This window comes from Cavia porcellus, unplaced genomic scaffold (assembly GCF_034190915.1).
Source record: "Cavia porcellus strain 051 isolate PalLab524CR breed Dunkin Hartley unplaced genomic scaffold, mCavPor4.1 scaffold_28, whole genome shotgun sequence".
In the NCBI taxonomy this organism is placed as follows: domain Eukaryota; kingdom Metazoa; phylum Chordata; class Mammalia; order Rodentia; family Caviidae; genus Cavia; species Cavia porcellus.
The window spans coordinates 19,615,176-19,629,594 of NW_026947511.1; the positions used below are offsets into that span (position 1 = coordinate 19,615,176).

The 14,419-nt window shown below is 40.3% G+C and overlaps 1 protein-coding gene and 1 long non-coding RNA gene across 2 annotated transcripts in view; one reads left to right on the forward strand and one right to left on the reverse strand.

The window, feature by feature from the left end:
- Ccdc6 (coiled-coil domain containing 6) overlaps positions 1-1,505 on the reverse strand; it is a 104,061-nt gene extending 102,556 nt beyond the window's left edge. The window contains exon 1 of the mRNA XM_003473567.5: positions 726-1,505. Coding sequence (XP_003473615.1) covers positions 726-1,034 — 309 coding nt within the window. The 5' untranslated portion in view covers positions 1,035-1,505. The remainder of the gene's footprint in view (positions 1-725) is intronic.
- Positions 1,506-5,771: 4,266 nt separating this feature from the next.
- Positions 5,772-14,419, forward strand: part of LOC134473796 (uncharacterized) — a 30,676-nt gene continuing 22,028 nt past the window's right edge. The window contains exon 1 of the long non-coding RNA XR_010044222.1: positions 5,772-5,832. This is a non-coding gene — a long non-coding RNA (uncharacterized LOC134473796). The remainder of the gene's footprint in view (positions 5,833-14,419) is intronic.

Genomic DNA, 14,419 nt, shown 5'->3' on the forward strand with positions numbered 1-14,419 from the left:
CATCTTACTCAGCAAGAGTCACAGTGCCGACCCTTCACGCTGGTTTCAGCCCCCAGCCGGTGCAAGATTCCCTACTCTCACGACTGTACCCCGCCCATCCCCTCCGCCCAAAGGAAAGGGCTTCCACAAGGAGGTAGGAGCAGTAGTTTGGGTACCCGCCCTTCTCTCTTGATCCCCGCCAGAAAACTCCACTTCCCGGATTCCGGCCACTTCTCCCGCCCCCTCCCCGGGCGATCCAGCAACGCCGACCCGATGCCAGCTGGGTGTCCAACCTCGCTGCGCAACCCCTCCAAGCCAAGCCTGGGGGACAGATCCCCGCTTCCTCTCTCTTCCCCACCCTCAGGTTCCCCACATTCTAAACGCACCCCTCAGGCACACTAAAACCAAAAGCTCCCACCCCGCCCTCCCCCCAAGCCACGCCGCCAGCCTCCAGCCCAGCCCCGGAGGGGCCTCCTACCCGGAGGCGGATAGGGACAGTGGGTGGTTGCCCCAGCAGCCAGCACCCGCAACCCGCGAGGGTCCTGGGCCCCAGAAGGGGACAGACCCGCGTGGCGCCGAAAGGACACCTCCCTAATACCCCCGGAGGCCAGCCGGTCTCCACAGGGAGCGCTCGCTGCGGGTCCCGGGAGTCCGGGGGGAGCACCGAGCAGCCCGGGTCGGGATGCAGCCCCTCCCGGGGGCGGGCGGAGGTCGGCACTGAGGCGCGCCCCCCAGGGGGCACTCACGATGGTCACGCTGGCTTTGCGCAGGTCGCGGTTCTCCTCCTGCAGCGCCTTGCACTTGAGTTTGTAGGTTTCCAGCTCGATCTTGAGCACCTTGTTCTCCTGCTGCAGCGAGGCCAGGCGGTTGGTGAGCTCCTCCAGGCGGAACGGCGAGATGACAATGCCCCCCGACTTCCCACCACCGCCGCCTCCCCCGCCGCCGCCGCCGCCTCCGCCGCCCGAGGTCGACGAGCAGGACGACTGCATGGCGGCCGGGCCGCCGCTGTTGCCCCCCGCCCCGTCCGTGTCGCTCTCGCTGGCGCTGTCCGCCATGGCCGCGGCGGGCTGGGGAAGGAGGAGGAGCACGAGCAGGAGCAGGGAGGCGGCGGCGGCGGCGGCGGCGGCGAGGGCTGGGCTGCGAATGAGTGGGCGCCGGGCGAGCACTGGGGAGCGCGGAGCTGGGCGCCTGGCACCAGGGCGCAGACTCGGAGCGGCGGCGAGAGAAAGAGAGGGAGCTTCCCGCTGCCAAGGGACCTCCTCTGCCAGAGAACAGAGACCCCGCCCGGGCTCGGGCAGTATTGCACTGGGGCTCGCTCCAGCCGGGCCTGGCGCGCTCGTTAGGCCGCCCTGCAAAGCTTTCCAAAGCTCAGAGACCCACCCTCCACCGCCTGGCGACTGCCGGCGGGCCGGGGACGCGCGGGCACCCAGGGTGCGGGAGAGCCCGCCGAGCCTGCTGAGCGGCCGCTAGCTCGCGACCGCACGTGCTCCGGGAGGCCCTCCGAGCCCCCCGACTTAAGCCTGCGGGCGCCCAGCCTCTTCCGGGCTCGTGGCCACTCCGGGGAAGAGGAAACCCAATGCCCCACAAGCTCCGCAGGTGCTAGGGACACGTGGAAAGGTCAGCGTGGCTCGGGCATCCAAGCCTGGCCGTGTGGCGGCCCCATCTTCCGCCGACTGTGTTTGTGGGTGTCTCCCTCTATCTGTTTCACACATACATTCAGTTGTGTCTTCTCCGGGAGCAAAATACTTGACTGGGAAGCTTCGGGTAGAGATAAAGAAACAAAGTTCTGCAGTGGGTCCGAGTGGGCTGAAACAGCTGCAGCCACAGGTTAGCATTGTTAAGGAAGAATTTGCAGAAAGGACTTTCGGCTGTCTAATAAACTCATAAAGCTCCCTGTGCTCCATTGTTTACATAATGTGCAACTTTTTTTTCTTTTTCCTCTTTGCATCCTGCATACATTTCCAGCACACGTCATGCAATAGGATTAAGACACATTTGTCTAGTCAAAGACAGAAAAGAAATATTTTGTGGAAGAGTTGAAACACATAGCAAATGCCAATTTTCCAAAGTAACTGCAGACATAGTATTATGCTATGCAAATAGTCTTAAGTGGGACTTTGCTATCATCTGGCTCACTTGTAGAAAACTCCAGTGGGTAAAATAAAACATTAATTACTCTAAGGTTATATAATTCTGAGCCCCAGCTTTGAGGAGTAAGATAATCAAATACTTGCCTTACTCCCCAAGAAAGAATTGCAGGAAATAGGCCCAGCAGGTGAGGTGGCTCTAAACACTTTATCCTGTTGACACAAAACAGCTTTCACTTATGTATGAAAATTGGAACGTGAAACTGACCAGACTAGTTTTATTATCCAAGTTTAATCAACGGAAGAATAAACACATGGAAGCAGAAAATGGGGGGGGGTCAATTGTTTTGAACTGTTGCACAGATTTATAAAGTGTTATCAAGAATGAAGAGATGGCTTTCATGATTTTTATTCCTACTCCTTCATTATCTGTAAACCTAAATCTGATGTAGTGACTAAACTGTTGCTCAGTGCCTCATAGAAACTGGTATCTCAAAATAAACTCCAAGTGTTCCAAATGCCATCGTCTTTTACCAAGATGGCTGCTCCTAGCAAACAGTTTAGAAATGCTAACTACACTTAATCTCCAAATTTCTCGTAGGTCTTTTTAGTGTAGTGCTAGAGGACTTTTGAACTCAGTCACTGTTGGTGTTAACAGAGCAAACAATAAAATAAAATAAAATAAAATAAAACAAAAACCAAAGAGCACTTGAGATATATATCTATATATTATTATTGAGATATATATATCACTAATCTAATAATTGTTAAAAGTGATCCAGTTTAATTTTCAGTGAAACTTCTTTCTTTCCTCACGTTTCCTTTTCAGATCTGTTACATGAGACAATCAGCTCCTTGAGTTTGAAACAGGTTCTGGAAAACTCCCTTGCTGGGTGAAATGGAAGAGTCAAGCTAGCAGAAGAGCACCACAGGAGGAAAATCAGATTTAACAGCATTCTTTTCACTTTACTCAGCGCGGTTATAGAGTGGGCCTGACTTCCATACTTCACAAATTCTATTGTTCCCTTCCCTTAGTATTTCAAGGCTTCCGCTTTTTGGGTTTATTACAGCAAGAACTTTCTTTAGAGGCAGAGCAGAGAGTGAATTAGCTTTCTTGGCTTTATCCAACTAAACTAACTGCTATAGAAAGCAGCCCGAACGCGGCGAATCAGCAGAGGGGGTGGAGTTTGAAGCGTCTGGCTTTCTTAAAGGGCCCAGGTCATGGTAAGCTTAAGAATGTATTGGTCTTCAATAGGATTTGGAGGAAATCTGCATTTTGACATGGTACTTGTAGGCAATAATCGTGTTTGGAAGACTTTAGAGGGAAAGTCATCTTCTAAAGCTTCCCTGCTGATACAGATGGAAATAAGTTGGAGGATTTTTTTTCCACCATAGTTTTTATTGTTATTGCAAAGCAGAAGCGTGTCTAATTTTCTACTTCTTCTAAAAGTGATTTCCTTGATAAACAGACCATTTATCACAACACTGGTTCAGTAATAGCATTACAATGGAAACACCAGTAATAAAACCAATAATATCATTATAAAACTCCTCAGCTTTCATGGGAAATGAATCAGAAAAACAGTAGTGTGTGCTGCCTGGAGGAAGAAGGGACAAATTTAGATAATCACCTCCATTGGAAGAATAATGAAATTTAGCTTTGCCCTAAATTTAAACGCCCCAATTTTTTAATTTTAAATTGTCTATTGGTACAATTTAGATATACATAAAGATCATATTCATCAGAGGGAATTTGTACCTATAAAGCCCTGAAATTTTATGAACAAAGAAAAAGATACCTTGTGGTATAATTGCAAGGCATGGCATCAAAATCCTTATTTTTTTCTGATGCCATGATTTACTCTGTATCTTGAAATTTTAGTGTTATTAATAATAAAAGTATAAGTCAGAGAATGTTAAATTTTTAATGCCTAGAAATAAATTGCTACTTAAACTAGTTAAGATAAGAATCTAGTGATTTTATTTCAATTCGAGATGGATTTAGTGGTTTCAGACTCCACTATTATATTTTTTTTTTCTTTCTTTCTTTTTTTTTTTTTTTTTTTTTTTTTTTTTTGTCTTTTTCCTTTTTATCAGTACCAGGGATTGAACTCATGATTGTCTGCTTGCAAGGCAGGCGCTTATGCCGCTGAGCTAAATCCCCAGCCCCCACTATTATATTTTTTAAAAGAAAGCATTGCACACACACACACAAAAAAGAATTGGAGGCATCTTGAGAATGAACTGGCTATCACAATGTCATTCTATGTGTGGAAATATAGAATATACCACTGTGGTGATGTCATTTCTTGAAAGGTAGTTAATAGTGTTTATGGACCTTTGACTTAGAACCTGGTTCCAGGGCCCAGGGCCCAGATTTCTCAACATTGGTAATATCAGCACTTGGGACTAGATAAATTTTTGTTGTGGGGAATGGACCTGCAACATCCCTAGCCTCTACCCACTAGATGCCAGTTGTACTTAACCAAAAATCTAAATGTCTCCTGAAGGACAAAAACGCCCCCAATGAGAACTACTGATTTTGCAGGACAATTATTTTGCAGGCCAAAAGCAATCCCATTTGGGGCTGACATTTTTGGCAACACATTGATTACAAACCACTGAGTTTGAAGAAAATTTCCCTCTCATTTCATATTCCCAGTGGCGCTAGCCAAGAGATCATGGACCCAACTCCTGTTCTTACCGTTGTTGTCTTTAATTTCTTTAACATGCTTTTACAATATATGGCACATGTTAATATTAAAGCAACCATGGAAGTAAAACATCCTACTCTGGTCAGGAATCATGACTATAAGATTAACTGCATGACTCTATCACTCATCATGGATTCTTAGGAGTCAAAATCATTTTTACACATGGCAGTCTAAGGAATTAAGTGCTTGGCTAAAGTAAATCCGATAAGGATCAAGTAAGAATTTCAGCAAAAAAAGAAAGAAAGAAAAAGAAAGATCTGACCTATGTATCTGGAGATTTGACAATCCTATATATAAGATCTAAATATTTTCCTGATTCAGACCATCTAGAATTGCTAACCAAAAAATGATATTTAAACCCTAATTACTAAACAGAAAGAATCAAAAGGCAATAAAAGAAGGCCGGGGATTTAGCCCAGCAGGCATAAGGGCCTGCCTGGCAAGCATGAGGTCACGAGTTCAATCCCTGGTACCAAAAAAAAAAAAAGAAGAAAAAAAAAAAAAAAAGAAAGTAAAGAAAAATCTGGGCTCTAACAGCAAAGAAGAAAATGAAGCACGCAGATAAGCACCAATCTTGTACATTGTGTTATACTTATGCAATAGATTAGTAGATAGAAATGACAATGAACAAGCTTCAACTGCATGAAGGCATGTGATAAATGAACCTTATAAACATAGTGATAAAGGAAACCAGACACAAAAATATTCTTTGTCTTATGGCTTCTATCTAGATGTCCTGCCAAAGCCTCCTGCACTCAGGTGAGACTTTTCAGAAGTGGCTGGATCTAGGGTATATGAATATGGATTAAGGGTGTGTGGCATCTGGATTAGTCCCTTAATTGGATTAGCACAGTTTCTGGCTTGGCTGAATGGATTTGCTGAGGAAGGAAGCTCAATCCTGAATGAGGGTGGCATCAATCCATAGGTTTGTAGCCTGGATGGAACAGACAGAGAGAGTGAAGGCAAGCTCACTGCTTCCGGCCTGTCATGCCCCTCAGCCATGCCACCCTGCTTAGGAGCCAGCTGATTATGGACCGAAGCCTCTACAAACTGTGAGCCAAAATAAACCTTTTCTCCTTCAATTTGTGGGTGTTGGGTACTTTGGTCCCAGCAATGAGGAAGTAACCAAGTTTATTTAGTTTTCTGCAGTAAAAGATAATTCACATTAATATGCCTATGAAATGAGATGATGGTAGGATTTTCACTTGAACAGGATGACTCTAGGCAGAAGTTTGAAAATTTACATATAATTCAAAATTAGGCAAAATTACACTGTTAGGAATCAGAAATAATGATTCTCCTTAAGAGAGTGTGGTGTTCTCTATCTGAGTACATACTAACATAGGTATATTCACTCATGAAAAGCTGTTGAGTTATATGTGAACTTAGGGTTGATGTAGTTTTCTCTACGTATATTGTACTTCAGTATAATTCATGAGTCAAAACAGGAGAGAGAGGTGGAACTAAAAGGCAGTTGAATCTGGAGCAGCAGCATTTTAGGACATGAACTTTGTTTTAATGTCCATCAGGGGCAGGACTTGAGGCCTCGGGATCATACATGGTCAGAAGGTATAACTAAAGAATCCACAAGGTACCAGAAGTATTTTTTTTTTTTAAAAGTTGCACTCATATTGAACAGCTGAACTAGAAAGAAAAATTCGTGTCTTCCTACCTGCCAATAAGTACATAACAGGAGGCTTGTGTGCCTTAGACTGGATTCAGAGTTTCATTTGTTTATTTAATAGTCTATTTGGAAAAGTTATGGTCTAGAATCAAACTTCATCAAGTTAGAAGGTTTACATAAGTGCCTTAAACACCTACATGGTCCAGAAATCTCCAGGATGAAAATTGTCCTGGATGGGGACTCTTCGGCTTACAGAAATGTTCCATACATTGGTTACACAAGTGTGTGCAATTATCAAATCTCATTGAATGTATTTATAAAGGGTGAATTGTATTCTATGTAAAGTATAATTGAAAAAATAAACTGATTTAAAAATAGTTGGTATTGGAATGGTAATATTCTCTACCACCTAACAAAAACAAGAACAATTCATTCTGGAAGGATATTCATTCTGGATAAAGACAAGATTACAACTGAAGATTATAAGATACAAAAAGAAATCCATTTTAGGCAAAAGTTAGCAAACAGTAAATAGAAGAATGGTATTCTTGAAATTTTAATTCTTATGAGAGTTGGATATAGTGGCTTGGGTAAAAATAAGTATGTTTAAAATAGAGCTATGAAACAAGGAATTAAAAGTATAGGGAAGATAAACACAATCAGATCTGAAAACAGAACAGTTAGAATTAGAAATGAGAAAATATAATATCTAAAAATTAAAAATAGTTTGCTAAAAACCATTACACAATGATCAGAACTACACCTGTAGTTAAAAAAAAAGTTTATTCAGTTTCCTGCAGTAAAAGATAATACACAGTAATATACCTATGAGATGAGATGATTGTAGGATTTTCACTTGAACAAGATGACTTTAGGCAGAAGTTTGAAAAGCAGAGGTCAGTTGTGGATCAGATCTTAACCAGAAATGGAAAAAAATCTGGTGATTGAATATAGCTATAAATTTTATCTAAGAAGCAAGAGTTTAGAATTATCATTGCAAAAAGTTACCACTAATGAAATATTTATTCATATTGGTCAAAAATGGTAAGTTTTGTCATTTTTATGATGGCAGATTAGCCTGTATTGTTTGACCACCAACATGATGTGGACTCACCTTGATAACTACTTTTATTCTTTTAGTATTGGCTTTGTCTTATTATATGCGTGGTTGAGACAAAAATACCTGCCACCCAAAGTTAAAGGAGGAAAGATTATTTCAGCTCCCTGTTTGTAGAGGTTTCAGTTCGTAGTCGCCTGGCTCCAAAGCAGGTTGGGTTATCTACAGTCAGGACTATAATCAACCAATTAGTGGGCTAATCAAGTACTACGCACTTTTAATCCTAGTATCACAACCTTAATTGACATTCACACACCCTAGATTTAGCCACCTGCAAAAAGCCACACCTGTGACCACATGAAGCCTTAGGGAGACATCAAGATGAAAACTATAGCATCTTCTTTCAGTCAGGAATATAATGACTCAGCTGGCATCTGCTATTTAAACAATTTTTTTTATTTTATTAAGTGGCAAAATTTGAAACCCTTACAGTTATCACAATGAACACTACTAGCAAGTACATTATAATACATATACATAGGCTCTGCACCCTGTGATTGTAGAATCAACACTCTTTTCAGGCACAAAAACACCAAAATTGAGAATTAAGTGAGCCAACAAAGAACATTTCATACACTGACATGGGCAAAATGCTTTAGTATATGTTATATGTTAATTAGTTTAATTCTCACAACCACCTTGTTTGGGTGGGTACTATAATTACTATTACCATTCTTCCCACTAGAAGATGAGATCATTCAGGCTAGTATAAATTAAGAAAATTATTCAAATTCATCACTGGTAAACTGGAAGATGAGAGTCCAAATAACAGTTCCTGACTTCTCCACATTTCTGGAATCTGCATTGTAGTTTTGGCTCCACTCTCACAGCTTTATCCAGTGCTCTCTCAGGGGCACACTATCTGGTTTCCTAGGCTTTCTTATGGAATCTGGTGGAAGCCTTCCTGTCCACACTCTTACATTCTTCATGCTTGTAAAAGCAGGACTCTGTGGCTGACAGCAAGTTCTGCCACCAGCTACAGCAATAGCCAGGATCCCTTGAACTGGGGCTGCAGAGACTTCTGAGTGGCTGGATGACTGAGTACCATGAACTGAATCCAAATGACCAAATTCCCTGGGGGGCCATTCTTGAGAAGCTTGTCCTTGGAATTTTTTTCTCAAAGCATTGTTTCACTGGCCACTTTAAGCCTGCAAGAGTGAGAGGCCTTTCTACTTCCTCACATGCCCTTAAGCCATTTTGTCTATTTTCCTGCTGTGAGGTACTTTAGCTTCTTTTTAATACTAATATTTTTTACAAGTAAACTTTCTTCCACTATGTCTTTACAGATTTGAATTTTATCTGAGCTTCCTTTCTTTCCAAACTCAAAACTTTTCACATCATTCTACTATGCCATTTGTTCTTGACTATCAATATAGATCTGACCAAAATTTGCTAATAATACTCATTCACTGCCTCAATAATGGGATGTTTCAAAATTTCCTCTGCCAGATTAGTCTACCTTCTTTAATCTCATTCTTCCACAAAGCCTCAGGACATAAGCAAAATGCAGAAAAACATTCTGTAAGAGACCAACACATATGATCCAAAATCCAACAGAAATCTCTTGAACTTGGTTTTTTCTGGCTGCATTACTGTCAGAATTCCAGTCTTCTGAGCTCTGACGTAAGCCTCCCCTTGCATTTGTCTCATGGTATTCTGGCCTTATCCATCCAGCATCCCTAAGCCTTTCCAAACTCTGGCAAGCCAGTTTCAAAGGCTAATAAACCACATGATCAGATAGTATCACAACAATGACTCCCCCTCTCTCACTTCTGAGAAAGAGAGAGAGAGAGAGAGCCAAAAATGTATACATTGGTAAAAGAAAAACTTGTATAAATATTTTAATGCTAAATTTTTGAGACATCATGAAATCAACTTATTACCTTTGGTCTCTACAGTTAGGAGAACATTGTATATATTGAATCTGATTCCTCTGTAAGATTCTGCTCACCACTCATATCACTCAAGTCTTCTATCAAAATCTTATTTATCCTTTGCTAGTGAAATAAGAATGTAATTCTTAGATGAACTGAAACCATGTATAGTAATATATACCCTTAGCTCTGGGGTATGTATTCCCAGTGGATGTCTGCAACCTTGAACAGCGCTGGACCCAAAATGTATTTTTTCTTATACAAAACACATATTTCATAAAGTTTACTTTATAAATTACTAAAATCAAGAGATAAAAAATTAACAACAGTAAGCAATAGAATAGAAAAATATACTGTAGTAAAATTTAATGCTTGTAAGTTGTTTACTTCTGAAATTTAACATTTAGTATTTTCAGCTGTGGTTGATTTGGGGTAACTGAATCCAAAGAAAGCAAAAATCACCGCTAACAGGTGGCTTCATGGGTAATGGACTACTGAAACCCTTGTTATCCCTTATTTTACTCTGCTTTATAAATATAATCTTTACATGTCTACTTTCCTGACATATTGATTATAAAATTTAATTCATTTTATAAGCATGAATAAATAATGGTTAGTGTGTGTGTGTGACACAGGAGATTGTATTCAGGGTATCCTATATACTAGGCAAACACTTTACCACTGAGCAAGATTCCTGCCTTGATGATTAATTTTAATATGTCACCTTGACTGAGACACGGAGTGCCCAGGTACTGGTTAAACATTACCTGAATATTTCTGTTAGGATACTTTGAGGAATGTAACATTTAAATTAGTAGAGAGAATATAAAACAAATTGTGTTCCCTAATGTGAAGGGGCCTCAGCTTTCATCTAATGCCTAAGTAAAACAAAAATTAAAATGAGTCAGAGGGAAGTCTTCCTACCTGACTGCTTACAGTGGCATCTAGCTTCCTGTTTTGAACCAAACATCACTTTTCCTCCAGTTTCAGACTGCTAGTATTTGGAATAACCAAAAGGATAGTATCAGTTTTTCTGATCTGTTTCTGTCTCTATCTCTCTCTGTACCTTCAGTTCATCTCAATTCTATTTATTCTGTTTTTCTGAAGAACTCTAATACAATAAATGACATCTTATAAGGCCTTAGACTAGGAGTTGGATTCCCCACCTGTCTAGGTTAAAGGAGTAGATAGGTTAAATTCAATGTTATAAGTGCTTTCACTGAGTTACATAGTTGGAGAATATTTTGAGACCACAGAAGGAGTCTAATTAGCTAAGAGTTGAGAGGGCTTCACCTAAGGGTTGGCATGAACACCACTGTGAAAAGTAGCACCAGACAGAAAACTGATGAAAATGAACTAATTCAGTACATAATATTAAGTGAAAAACATCAGATACAAAAGAGCGCAAATGAATGCAGGTGCTTTAGTTATCTTTGAAGAACAAGTTTTGGATATTAAACTCAAGTAAAAAGCATCTGGTGTGCAACCATTCATTATGATGTTAACAGTGATGTACCTAGTATATGTGACATTCCAAGAAGTCATCTGTTAGCTTCTCCTTCCTACATAAAATACATTTATTTTTCAATAAAAATAATGCACTAACCCACAAAAATATTTTTGATTTGGTGTCTATTTAAAAAATAATGACTAGAAAGGATACATTTCAGCTTTACAGATATTACTGAAATTTAGCAAAATGTATGAGCTAAAGTTTATCCATACTTCCAAAATTACACAACAGCTAACACTGTTACATTAGTTAAAAAAACTTAAAAAGCAACAAATCTCCAAATAAGTCACAATGAATAGCAGAATTGAAGTAACTTGAATTTTGTCTTTACAATCACTTTAACTGACATTTTCAAAATTTTAAACCCACTGTTGAAAGGTAGCAATATACAGTACCTCAGGTGTGGAGTTAAGAAGCACTCATGAAATAATCTAAAATGATTCTGAATAGTTATAAAATTTTTGAAATGAAGACATGTAGCTATGTCTATGTGATTACAAAAGTGGAGGTCTAAATAGGAATTAACTTTCACATAGAGTAAAATGCTTATTGCAGAGTTAGTAAAGACTATGGTGATTGGATGCTTACATGTATTACTAAAACTCAATGATAGCAACAGTTATCTAAAACAACAGTACTAGAAAGTCAATATTTTAGGGGGTTTTTTGGTACCAATAATCAAATTCACAACCTCACACTTGCGGGGCAGGTACTGAGCTATATCCCCAGTCCTAAAACAACAGTGCTAAAAGTTTTTGGTCTTAGAACATTGTTGCATTCTTACAAATGGCTGAGATTTTTGTTTTTGTTTATGTTGGTTATATGTAATGTCGGTTTTGTTTATGTAGATATATATATATATATATATATATATATATATATATCCCTACTAGAAGTAAAAACAAAAAATTAAAACCAGAAAAAGTTAAATATTAATTTCTAAATGTTTACACATTAAAAATACAGAAATCCTACCATACTAACATATACACTTATGAAAAATAGTTTTCCAAAACAAAGCAAAATTTAACAAAGAGAATGACATTCTTTCTTTGATGCAGTTGGGGTTGTGATACATACTTCTGTATCCGGTTTACTGTAACACTCTAGTGAAAATGGAAGTAGACAAAACAAACCTAGTCTCACAGGAATACACAGTTGGAGAAGTGTGGTAATTAATTGTAATATTTCCACTTGGACCTGAGTAAGCACTACCTAGCAGAGGAGTGAAGTTTTGGGGGTGCCTGGGGGGGACTCGTTCACCACGAAACTGAAAGGGGAAGACTCAACCCAGGTGTGGCTGACACCAACCAATAGACTTGTACCCTGGAGTACTGCTGGTCTCTGTTCTTGCCTTTGGATGTTGGTCTCCAGTTTTCTCAGCCTTCCACTACAGACTCTTTGACTTTCCAACACAGATTCACACCACAACTCTATAGTGAGCCTCCAGGCCTTCCACCGTCTACTGTACCGAATCCTCTGCCCTCTGGCATGTCTCTCTAGACAACCCTAACTCATATAACAAAGGAATGTATTTTAGCAGACTTTTTATATAATCAGAGATTTCTTTGATAATGCTCCAAAACTTGAGAAGAGGTTGTTTTTTACAGCATTAGTTACATTGCGTTCTAAAGCCATTGTATTGCTTAGTTCTCCTCTCCTCTGCACAAAATGCATAACACTCACAACTTAATGGAGGAGAGATTTGTTTGGCTCGTAGTAACAAACGGTTTAGTCCATTGTTGGCTGGTTCCAAAGCAGAAGCATCATGGCAAAAAGGAGTACAGGATCAAAGTTGCTTAGCTCGTGGTGGTGGGAAGCAAAAGAGGAGAACAGTGCCTGAAACAGCCAGGGATCATATATTTTTCTCAAGATTATATCTCCATGACTCACTAGACACAACCAGAAGTATGCTTTACTAATTCTCAGGGTGACTATCAAGCCAGTCCAGCTTAACTGTCACATTCTTCTCCTTGTCAATTTGATGCTAAAACACATCTTCTTAAACCACACTTAATCTCTAAATAAACATGACTTTGCGTAATATTACATATCTACCTCACCTATGACTGGAAATACACTGATGCCCTCCCCCAAGGTCTCAGAAGTTCCAGTTTTGTTCAAAGTTCAAGTTGTCTCTTATGAGACTCACGGCAAACTCTTACCTATAAATGCCTGACAGTCCTTAAAAATCAAGTTGTTAGTATCCAAGCGTAATGGCATGGGGTAAACATTACCCTTTTAAAAGGGGACCTAAGAGGGTAGAAAAGAACAGGACAATAGCAAAACTGGAATCCATCAGTCAGACATTAAGTCCAATAGCCCAGTATTCAGCACAGGGCACACAATGATGAAATATGAATTCCAAAGGTATAGGACAGCCCCTACTCTTTGACCTTGTTAGTTGTAATTTATGTGTTATCTGTCTTGGGGGGGTCTTCGTTTGTTGTCTTTGCCTTTCTCCATAGATATCCCACATTCTTGCCTCTCCAGCTTCCTGGAATTTCCACTGTTCATTCAGTTTCATTTTCTTAGCTTCATACAGTCCTACTTCTCAGAGGCACACTGCTTGATCTTCCAGGTTTTCTCTTGAAATCTGGATAGACGCCTCCATGACCCAACAACTCTTGCATACTGCATGTCTGAACAACCCACATCATGTGGATCACCCCAAGATCTGCTACCAAGCTGAACAGCACTGGAGTCCCTGCAGACCATAGCTATAGCAGCCTCTGAGTACCTAACTGAATGGTGAAATGAATCCTGAGGAACTGACTCACTAAATGGCCTTTCTCAAGAGGCGAGAGCTCTTTCCTCAAATGAAAGGTTTGTAATTTTGTACCCTGCAACCTACGACAGGTGGGGATTTGCTCATCCCTGAAATGCCCTCACAGTATTTTTCTCCTTATCCCCAAAGTATTTTTAATGGGTCTAGTCTCTTCCATGCTTTCTGAGGCCCCAACTTTACATGGGGTTCCTTCTAAGCCAAAATTTAAGCTTGTGAAATCTTCTTGTTCTGTTTATTTCTTCTGATTCTCACTATATATGGCTAACTGCAGCCAACAATCCTCCTGTCACAGCTTGCATACTGTGCTGCCTTGAAATTTCCTCTCCCAGATAAATTAGAACACCATCATTAAATTTAGCCTGACACAGAGTCTTAAGACATACAAACAAGTTCTTTGCTAGTATGTAACACACATAGCTTTTAGTAGGTTCCCAACAGAGTCCTTCATAAATCTGGGTTTTTCCTGTCTGCATTTCTATCAGTATTCTGGTCCTGTTATCTCCAACCAAATTGCCTATTAATATATACCTATATCATTTTACAGCTTCTCTAATTTGCACCTCCAATCCTTTCAAATCCTCCTGCAAATCAGTCCTAAAGGCTTCTGAATTTTATGGTCAGGTGTGATCAGTTTAAATGTTTAAATTTTTAAAAAATTATTACAATAAAAGACACATTTCCATTACTTTGTCTCAAAATACTCCCATTTGCCTTGAACACACT